The sequence below is a fragment of the Vombatus ursinus genome, unplaced genomic scaffold, assembly GCF_900497805.2.
Source record: "Vombatus ursinus unplaced genomic scaffold, bare-nosed wombat genome assembly UNPS02010219.1, whole genome shotgun sequence".
NCBI lineage: Eukaryota > Metazoa > Chordata > Mammalia > Diprotodontia > Vombatidae > Vombatus > Vombatus ursinus.
Window position 1 is genome coordinate 2,055,527 of NW_020949997.1, and position 11,461 is coordinate 2,066,987.

At 34.9% G+C, this 11,461-nt stretch overlaps 1 protein-coding gene across 1 annotated transcript in view; it reads left to right on the plus strand.

The window, feature by feature from the left end:
- PINX1 (PIN2 (TERF1) interacting telomerase inhibitor 1) overlaps positions 1–11,081 on the plus strand; it is a 97,085-nt gene extending 86,004 nt beyond the window's left edge. Inside the window, exon 7 of the mRNA XM_027853777.1 lies at positions 9,534–11,081. Coding sequence (XP_027709578.1) covers positions 9,534–10,064 — 531 coding nt within the window. The 3' untranslated portion in view covers positions 10,065–11,081. The remainder of the gene's footprint in view (positions 1–9,533) is intronic.
- The last annotated feature ends 380 nt before the right edge of the window (positions 11,082–11,461 follow it).

Below are 11,461 nucleotides of genomic sequence, written 5' to 3' on the forward strand. Positions count from 1 at the left end.
TATGTGCCAGATACTGTGCTGGGGATACAAAGACAAAAGTAAAATGGCCTTTGCCCTCAACAAGCTTACATTCTAACAGGGGATACAACGTGTATATGTATAGGTATATACAAGATGTATATAAAGTACATACAACAGAGGAAGGCACTATGTACTAGGGGAGACCAGAAAAGGTTTCCTTCAGAATGTAGCTCTTGAACTGAATATTGAAGGAAACTAAGAGTTCCCAGAAGTGGCAGTGAGGAGGGGGTTCAATCTAAGCATGGGGAGATAGCCAGTACAAGGTCACAGAGGCGGGATATAGATCAGTTTGTGTGAGGAACAACAGATAGACTGGTGTGGCTAGATAGTAAAGTGTATATAGAGAAGAGGAATGTGTAAGAATCTTGGAAAGATAGGAGAGAGTCAGGTTATGAAGAGCTTTAAATGTCACACAGAGGGATTGATGCTTAATTATAAAGATAATGGAGAACCACTCACTCAAGTTATTGAGTGAGATGATTGGTGACATGGTCAGACCTGTGTTTTAGGAAAATCACTTTGGCAGCTATGTGGAGAATAGAATAGAGTGGGGAGTGATGAGTCAGGGAAGCCAATTAATAGATTATTGCAGTGTTCCAGGGGAGAGGTAATGAAGGCTTTAAGTAATGTGATATAACTATGTGTAGTGAGAAGGGGTCATATAAGAGAGATGTGAAGATAGAAAAGAAAATATTTGTAAAGGACTGGAGTATGTGGGATGAGTGAGCATGAAGGGTTGATCCACACCTAGTTTAAAATTTCCGTTAAACGAGTCATGATGCTAGACTAGAACTTAGGAGGGAGAAACTAGGGCTAAACATAGAAGTCTGGAAATCATCAATGATAATGGCACCCATGGAAGCCAATGAAATCACTCAAGTACTTGTGTAGCAAAAAAAGAGAACCCAGAGCCATAGTATAAACCCACAGTTAATGGATGTGTCATGGATCAAGATCCAGCAAAAGAGACTAAGGAGTTGTCTGGTAGGACGACAGCTAGCAGAGAGAAATAGTGTGAAAAGCTAGAGAGAAGAGTGTAATTACATTTGTCAGTTAAGAGATATTTGGTAACTTATCCACAAAAATTTTCTGAGATGGATACTGCAGGTATTATCTCCATTTTACAGATGAAGAAACTAAGGCTCAGGGAGGTTAGGTAATTTGTCCCTCATTCACACACTTAGTACATGGAAATAGGTAAGGCTTTAAACTAGGGCCCAGACTCCAAATTTCCGTCACTCACTTGGAGAAGTTGGATGTTTTACATGGCTCTGTGGCCTTGAATACAAGGATAGAAATCATAGCAGAAAACCTGGTGTTGCTCAAGCTTCTAGGGTAAGGCTGTACATTTACAGACAATGAACATAAACAGAATGCTGCTTGGGCATTCATTATGCCCTGAGAGTCCTCGTTTCCATCGATATTTAAATAGGCACGTTCCTCTAAAGTAAAAGTGACCAGAGCTGGCATTAAATAACCCATCCCTCTGATTTATTGCTTTGTACAAATTTTTCCCAAGATGAATAAGATGGGTGCCAGTACTTCCCTTGCCTGTCTCCATGCCCTGCTAAGTTTGTTGTGTAGTGGCCCATAATTATTAAAATCCTTATCACTTTAGGAATTGGTCACTGGCAGAGTTGGTATATGTAGTCATGGAAGTCCTCCAAACTCATCAAGTGAATCAAAAATAGTATTGTTTTTCCTGCTGTGTTTTTTAAAAACTTTCATTAGAACTAGAATTCATAAAAGGAAAAAGCAAGTGAGCAGTGAGTTAAGGAGTGACATAAAATAACTGATGTTAGGGTGCTTGGTACATATATGCATTCCTGCTACAGCTGACCCATTTAAAACAGCAAACATTTAATAAGACCTATTTTACCTAAATGGGCCACCTTAAGTTAAATGTCTTAAATGAGATATGGAAGGGGAAAAAACTTTCTTATTCATTGTGCTAGATTTGGCTAGCACTTTATTGAGTTGTACCAAGAGAACAGATTTGTCATTCTGATAAAATTCTAGAACTTTTTTGTCCTTTGAAAAAGAAAAGTGGCCTCGTTTAAGTTCCCTAGGATTTATTTTTGATTTGGTATTTTTTGATGGCTTTGTAATAAAAACTTGCAAGCTGGTTAGAAAGACAAACTGAAAGCTTTTTCTTATGAGTTCAGTTAATTTATTATCCTGTGTACCCTGCCTTGATGTCCCAAGAGAAATCGGTATGTAGTTAACAATATAGCCTTTAAAAGAGTAAAATATGAATCCACTCTGATGTACGTGATTGTTATGTACATGGCGTTAACTTTTTGGGTATGACACTGTTTTCATGTCAGTGTTCTCAGAAGATTACCCAGTGCAATTTGTATGTGTTGGTTTCCTGCTTAAGTTTAATACACAAGCAGAATATCAACTAATGAAATGCAAGTTTCTTTTTTTAATTTTTTTTATTTATTTCATTGAATGTTTCCAAATGCTTGTAAAAAAGATTAAAAAAATTTTATTTAACATTTTGAGTTCCAAATTCTCTCTTGCCCCACCTTGAAAAGGCAATCAATTTGATGTGTTATACATGTGATATCATACAAGATATATTTTCATATTAGCCATGTTGTAAAAGAAAACAGACCCCCCCCCCCAAAAAAAGTAGAGAAAGTAAAAAAAAAGGTTTAAATCTATATTCAGAGTTAATCATTTCTGTCTCTGGTGGTGGATATTATTTTTCATCATGGATCCTTTGGAAATGTCTTGAATCATTGCCTTGATAAAAGTAGTTAAGTCTTTCACAGTCGATTATCCTTACTACGTTGCTGTTGCTGTGTACAATGTTCTCCTGGTTTCTCTCACTTCACTTTGCGTGATTTCATGTAAGTCTTCCCAGGTTTTTCTGAGAGCATCCTGCTCGTCATTTCTTGCAGCATAATAGTGTTCCTTCACAGTAATATACCATAACTTGTTCAGCCATTCCATAGTTGATGGACATTCCCTTCATTTCCAATTCTTTGCCACCACAAAAAAAAACTGCTGTGAATATTTTTGTATTTCGTATTTTTCCTTTTCTTTGCTCTCTTTGGGATACAGACCCTGTAGTGGTATTGCTGGGTCAAAGGATTTCATAGTTTCGTAGTGCTTTGGGCAGAGTTCCAGATTGTTCTTTAGAATGATTGGACCAGTTCACAACTCCACCGAATTTTTTTTAATTTTATAGGATCCCAATTATTCCACATCCCCTCTAGCATTTATCATTTTCATTTTCTGTCATGTTGACCAATCTGATAGGTATAAAGTGGGACCTCAGAGTTGTTTTAATTTTCATTTCTCAAGTCAGTAATGATTTAGAGGTTTTTAGAGAGTTAGAGATTTTTTCATGTGACCATTAATAGCTTTGATTTTTTTCTTCTGAAAACTGCCTGTTTGTATCTTTGGCCATTTATCAACTGGAGAATGGCTCTTATTTTTATATGTATTGGCTTAGTTCACGCAACATTTGAGAAACTAAGCCTTTATCAGAGAAACTTGCCATAAAATTTTCCCCCATTTCCTGTTTTCCTTCTAATTTTGGCTACGTTAGTTTTGTTTATGTGAAAGCTTTTTAATTTCATGTAATCAAAATTACCCATTTACTTCCCATAATCCTCTCTCTTATTTTGTCATAAACTTTTCCCTTGTCCATAGATCTGACAGGTATATTTTTCCATGCTCCCCTAATTTACTTATGATATCACCCTTTATTTCTAAATCAGCTAACCATTTTAATCTTAGTGTATGGTGTGAGATGTTGGTCTGTGCCTAGTTTCTACCAAGCTATTTTCCCGTTTTCTCAGGAATTTTTATCAGATGGTGAGTTCTTATCCCAATGGCTTGGACCTTTGGGTTTATAAAACACTAGATGACTATAGTCCTTTACTGCTGTGTATTGTGTACCTAATCTATTCCACTGATCCACCACCCTATTTCTTGGCCAGATTGTTTTGATGATTACCATTTTGTAATATGGTTTAAAATCTGGTACTGCTAAGCCACCTTCATACACTTTTTTTTTTCATTAATTCCCTTGATATTCTTGACCTTTTGTTTTTCCAAATGAATTTTGTAATTTTTTTTCTAGCTCTATGAAATAATTCTTTGATAATTTCATTGATATGGCACTGAATAAGTAAATTAATTTAGGTAGAATTCTCATTTTTATTATATTAGCTCAGTCTGTGCATAAGTAATTAATATTCTCCAGTTGTTTAGATCTGTCTTTATTGGTGTGAAAAGTGTTCACATAGTCCTTGAGTTTGTCTTGGCAGGTAGATTTCCAAGTATTTTATATAGTCTGATTTTATTTTAAATGGAATTTCTCTTTCTGTCTCTTCCTTCTGGGTTTTGTTGGTAGTATATAGAAATGCTGATGATTTATGTGGGTTTATTTTATATTCTACAATTTTGCTAAATTTGTTGTTTCAGCTAGTTTTTTAGTTGATTCTCTAGGGTTCTCTTAGGTATACCATCATATCATCTGCAAAGAGTAATAGTTTTATTTCCTCATTGCTTATTTTTATTCATTCAATTTCTTTTTTAGCATTTGTGGTACATTATTGAATAACAGTGGTGAAAATGGATACCTTGCTTCACTGAACCCTGATCTTATTGGGAAGCCTTCAATTTTATCCTCAATATAGATAATGCATGTTTTTGGTTTTAGATAAATTCTACTTATTATTTTAAGAAAGGCTCCATTTATTCCTGTGTTTTCTAGTGCTTTCAATAAGAATGGGTATTGTATTTTATCAAAGGCTCTTTCTGCATCTATGGAGATAATCATAGGATTTTTGTTGGTTTTGTTATTGATATGGTCAATTATGCTCATGGTTTTCCTAATATTGAAGCAATCCTGCATTCCTGGTATAAATCCCACTGGTCATAGCGTATGATCCTTGTGATATATTGCTGTAATCACCTTGCTTGCTATTAATTTATTTAAAATTTTTGTATCAGTATTCATTAGGGAAATTGGTCTATAGTTTTCTTTTTCTGTTTTTGTTCTCCCTGGTTTAGGTATCAAAAACCATATTTGTGTCATAAAAGGAATTTGGTAGGATTCCTTCTCTTTTTTTTTTTTTTCAAATAGTTTATGTACTATTTGGATAATTGTTCCCTAAATGTTTGGTAGAATTCATTTGTGAATTCAACTGGTCCTGATGATTTTTTTCTTGGGGAGCTCAATTATGGTTTGTTCAATTTCTTTTTCTAAGATACGGTCATTTAAGTATTCTGTTTCCTCTTCTATTAATCTGGGCAATTTTTATTTTTGTAAGTATTCATCCATTTCAGTTAGATTGTCAGTTTTACTGGCATATAATTGGGTAAAATAACTCCTAACAATTGCTTTAATTTCATCTTCATTATTGGTACACTCACCTTTTTTATTTTTGATATTAGCAATTTGATTTTCTTTTCTTTCATAAAGTCTAATTAACCAGTGGTTTATCTGTTTTATTATTTTTTCACAAAACCAACTCCTAGTTTTATTTATTTCAATGTTTGTTTTTTAAACTTTCAATTTTATTAATCTCTCTCCTGCGTTTAGTGTTCCCATATTGGTGTTTAATTAGGAATTTTAAAATTGTTCTTTTTCTAGGTTGGTTTTTTTTTTTTTGGTTGCATGTCCATTTATTTGATTTGCTCTTTCTCACTTTTATTGCTATACATGTTTAGAAATATAAATTTTTCCCCAAGTGTTGCTTTGGCTACATCCCACAAATTTTGGAATGTTATCTCTGTTGTCATCCTCTTTAATGAAATAATTGATTGTTTCTCTGATTTGTTCTTTGACCCACTCATTTTTTAGGATTAGGTTATTTAGTTTCCAATTAACTTTTAATATATGCTTCCATGAGCCTTTATTGAATATTTATTTTATTGATCCCTTGTTGCATTGAATTTGTTCCATTATGGGCTGGAAAAGGGTTCTACATTTGTTGTAAGGTTTTTATACCCTATTCATGGTCAATTTTTGTGAAGGTGTCATGTAAAACTGAGAAAAAGATATATCCCTTTCTGTTCCTATTCAGTTTTCTCCAGAAGTCTATCATGTCTAACTTTTCTAAAATTCTTTTTATCTCCTTAACCTGTTTCTTATTTATTTTATGGTAAGATTTACATAGCTCTGAGAGGGGAAAGTTGAGGTCCCCTATTAATATGCTTTTACGGTTTATTTCCTCCTGTAATTCATTCAACTTTTCCTTCAAGAATTTGGATGCTATGCCATTTGGTGCATTTATATTTAGTATTGATGTTACTACATTGTCTGTGTTGGCTTTTAGCAAGATATAGTTTCCTTATTTATCCCCTTTAATTAGGTCTATTTTTGCTTTTGTTTTTTCTGAGATCATGATAGCTACCCCTACCTTTTTTACATCAGCTAAAACATAACATATTCTTCCCGAGCCCCTTATTTTAACTCTATGTATGTCTCTCTGTTTCAAGTGTTTCTTTTAAAAAACATATTTTTGAATTCTGATTTCCAGTCCATTCTGCTGATTTTTTATATGAATGAGTTCATCCCTTTCACATTGACAGTTATGATGTACATTTCCCTATATCCTGTTTTCTTCTGTTTCTTCTTCTTCTCTATTTATCCTGTTACTTCTCAAAAGTCTGTTTTGCTTCTAAGTCTCCTTTGCTTTCTTTTATCCACTCTGTCTTTTATTACCTTCCCTCTCCCCCTTTCTTTTATTCCTTTCCTTTCCTACTTCCCTGTTGGGTAAGATAGATTTCTACTTCCAATTGAGTATGTGTGTGTGTGTGTGTGTGTGTGTGTGTGTGTGTGTGTGTGTGTATACATATATATATATATATATATATATATATGTATATATATATTCCCTCTGAACCAATTCCAATGAGTGAGGTTCAAGCATTGCCTATCCCTCCCCTTTCCTCCTTCACTGTAAAAGCTCTTCCTTGTACACTTCTTTTCTGAGATAATTTCCCTAGTCTTCCTTTCCCTTCCCCCTTCTTTGAGGACATCCCTCTTTCTCGCCTATCCTTTTTTTTTTAAACATCATCCCAACATGATTGACTCACTTCCATGCCCTCTTTCTAAGCAAAATCTTTCTAACTGCCCCAATAATGATGTTAGAAGTTATATGTACCATCTTCTCATATAGAAAAGTAAACAGCTTAATCTTATTGAGTCCTTTATGCTTTCTTTTTCATGTTTACTTGCCTTTTTATGCTTTTCTTGAGTCTTCTATTTGAAAGTCAGGTTTTCTATTGAGTGCTGATCTTTTCATCAGGAATACTTGAAAGTCCTCTCCTTCATTAAATATCTATTTTTTCCCTTGAAGGGTTATACTCTGGGAAACGTGGTAGCTGCTTTTTGTGTGATCCTGACTGTGGTTCCATGATATCTGAATGGTTTCTTTCTAGCTGCTTGAAGTATTTTCTCTTTGACCTGGGAGCTCTGGAGTTTGGCTTTAATGTTCCTGGGAATTTTCATTTTGGGATCTCTTTCAGGTGGTGATAGGTAGATTCTTTCTATTTCTTTTTTACCCTCTGGTTCTAGTATATTGGGGCAGTTTTGCTTTATAATTTCTAGAAATGTGAGGTCCAGATTCTTTTTTTATCATAGCTTTCAAGTTATTTAATAATTTTTAAAGTATCTCTCCTTGATCTGTTTTCTATGTCACTTGTTTTTCCAATGAGATAGTTCACATTTTCTTAGATTTTTTTTTTAATTCTTTTGACTATATTTTATTTTTTTTTGATGTCTCATGGAGTCATTAGCTTCCACTTGCCAAATTCTAATTTCTAAGGAATCATTTTCTTCAGTAAGCTTTTGTACCTCTTTTTCCATTTGGCCAATTCTGTCATTCAGGGAATCATTTTCTTCAGTGAAGTTTTTTACCTCTTTTTCCATTTTGCAAGTTCTATTTTTTTAGGTATTGTTTTCTTCAGTACTTTTTGGTATCTCTTTTACCAAGTTGTTAATTGTGTTTTCATAATTTTCTTCCTTTGCTCTCATTTCTTTACCTATTTTTTTTTCTCTACCACTATTGATTTTGAAAATAATTTTTTAGCTCTTCCAAGAATTCTTGTTGGGCTTGTGTCCAATTCATAGCTTTTCTTTGAGGCTTTACTTGTGGCTGTTTTGACTTCAGTAGCTTCTGAGTTTGTGTCTTGATCTTCCCCGTTGCCATGGTTTCTTTTTATGGTCCGATTCTGTTGTTGTTGTTGTTTGCCAGGCACTGTGATAAGTGTTTTACAGTTATTATCTCAGTGACCCTCACAACAACCCTGAGAGAGGTAGGTGCTATCATTTCCCCCATTTTACAGATGAGGAGACTATGGCAAACACAGATTAAGTTAACTTGCTTAGGGTCGCATAGCTAGTAAGTGTCTGAGGCCGGTTTTGAACTCAGGTCTTCCTGACTCCAGGCCTGGCTTTCTGAAAGAACCAGATAATCACTCTTCACTGTGAAAATAATGGGGAAGAGAATGGATTGAGTAATTTTCTAATACTAGTTAACCCCTTTATACTTTTAAAAATTAGTAGGGATGCCAACGAGCTTTTCATTTATGTGGATTATATCTATTGATATTTAATGTATTAGAAATTTAAACATCTTTGTATTATTATGAAATTAGTTTTGATCTTACTGACCCTCTGAAAGGGTCTTGGGGACCCCCACAAGTTCCTGAACCTACTTTGAGAATCACTGATTTAAAGGATAAGCTTAGCATTATTTATTATCTGATTATCTTTTTTAAAGTTGCTTATACAAACAATACTCCCTAGACCTATTTTATTGTTGATTTCTTGTATTATAAATTGCTTCCTCCTTCTTGACACATTTGTATTACTTTATCACCAAATGGCCAATACCCCTATGTGATGCTCTCTTGCTTTTATTTCTTTTAATTTAATTCATTTTTTTCTATCCTTCAGACCTTCTGAGTATATGAACACATTTCATATCAAAGCATATGTTTCACTGATTTTCAACAGTGGTGAATAGATATTCTTTGCCTCTCTGAGTTATGAACTCTTGACTTGTTGATGTCATATGCTTATATGCATTATATATATTATATATAAATAAAGTCACTGGGTGTGGGGAGAATTCACTACAGAGTGAACATTCCCACTATTCTTTAAATAGGGCTACCCTAGCTAGGGTTGGGGGTTTGGAGCGGAGTGGTCCCAGTGCTCTTGAGTTCCAAATAAATGATTTATAAATCAGCTTGTTGAAACACAAGCTATTGTTAGTTGGACAGTACCTGTTTCCCCATTTTAACTTTCACCAAAAAGAGAGAATCTTTTTCTGTACTTCAAAGATGACAAACAGAAAAGAAATGCCAGGGGAAAAAAAAGTCCTACCTTAATTTTTCTGACACCCAAAATGTAGATGACTGTAGGCAGAGTCTTCCAATTAAATTGGGAGAAACTGGACTATTTGGAAATTTTTCTTTGATTTTCTTTCATTTTCAAAATAAAACTTTTTTTTAAACCATTTTCCCCCATTTTCTAGGAAGATCATAGCCCAACTGCTGCAACTGAGGAAAAAACCACTCCCACGGTGACCAGTAACCTCACTGTACAGGAATATTTTGCCAAACGAATGTTGGAGCTAAAGAACAAATCAACAGCCTTACACACAGCTTCTGCTGAAACCAAGCCTTTTGAAGAAAAAAGGACTAAACAGAAAAAAGAAAAGAAGAAAAGGAAAGAAGCCAAGGACTGGAACAAACCCAAGGCCAAACATCCCAAAAAGGAGAGTCTGGAGGAAGAGGACGCATGGCATGCTGACCATGAGTCAAAAAAAAAGACCCTTGCTGAGAAGCAGGTTAGAGACCCTGGTTGTGAGCAGTGTCTGGATGCTTCTTCCCAGGAGAGACCAGTTCGTGATGAGCAAGAGCCTAGTACAGGGACCTCTGCCATAGAGCCAAGAAAGAAGAAAAAGAAAAAGCAAGAGGAAATTGTCATGGGATCTGACCAAAATCTATCGTCCGAGAGGAGGAAAAAGAAGAAGAAGAAGAAGAAGATGAAAAGCCTTGAATAAAGAAGGTTCCTTTACTTGGACTTTATATCATTTGAATGTCATAATACTTTTAGTGCAGCCTTATGCAAAAAAAAAAAAAAAACCCAACCCACAAAGAAAGAAAAAAGCCTTGGCCTGAAGTCAGAGCAGAGTTTACCCAAGATGACTTGTTCACATCTTTTAACATGCCCATGGATTGCTGGGTCTCGCCCTCTCATCACATTTTTCTCAACTACAAAAATTGCCTGAAGAACTTGAAAAACAATCCAAATCATGTCTCTCTGAAGCAAGATTATTTTTAAGACCCTGGATCCTACGTTGTTGATATATCTGGGAGGTGGGGAGGGTAGAGGAGAGAGAAACATATGTGAGGTATAGATGTCTTTGCATATGCACACACAGATATTTGAATTTTCCACTACTTCCTTTGGCAATAATAAATTATGCTTCCTTTTGAAAGATTTGCCCTAATTAAAGGATTATGAGTCGATGCTGGAGAATATAACCAAGTAGTTCCTATTGTTCTCTAGCCAACCAATACATTTGTGCCAACTAGGAATTATGTGTTTTTGTTTTTGTTTTTTTAATTTTTAATTTTTGCCCTAGGTTGGCTTTCTATATGGACATTTCTGTTGCTTCTCTTCCATTGATCAGTGGCTATCAAGCATTCCAAAGATTCTAGGTGACTTCAAGCTAGAAGTCTTTAACTGGATTCTCTGTGTAGTTTTGGTCTCATAAGTGTTAAAAGAGACTTTTTGTGCCTACATTGAATTTTACCCTTTTTCAGCTATTTGCATTTATTTGGTTGTACCTGATGCTGAATTAACCATATCTCTGGAATAATATTGCCAGAACAGCCTTGCCCCAATTACAATGATTAGATGTGCAAATTCTACCAAAATAAAATAAAAACTGAAAGCTAAAGATTTTCACATTATTAACTTCGCATTGAAATTAACATTCTTTGGATTATATATCTCAAGTCACTGCTATATGGAAGTTCTCAAATTAAACATTAAAACTTTTTCTCCATTTCAACCTTGCTCAATCCTAATGGTATTGCTTCATTGTATTTTACAGTCTGTCACACCCTGTGGTATGCTTGGCTTTATGTTAGTTCATCTCTCCCCACTGTTGATTTACACAGATGACCAAGAAGTCACCTTTACACACTTACAGTACCCAAAACAAAATACTAAATGTGTGTATAACATTAAGAAGTCCAGTTCAGGTGCTGAGGTCTTCTCTGCTATATTATCTATCTTCTCCTTTTATCTCCCTCTTCCTTTTTTTCCTCTGTATCTCTCCATCTCTTTTCCCTCCCCTTCCTCCTTTACTCCCTCTCTCCCCCTCTAGCAACTCCTACTGTAGTTTTCATTTGCCGTGGCCCAGCTTTAGCATCCCTGGCAGTGAGATTG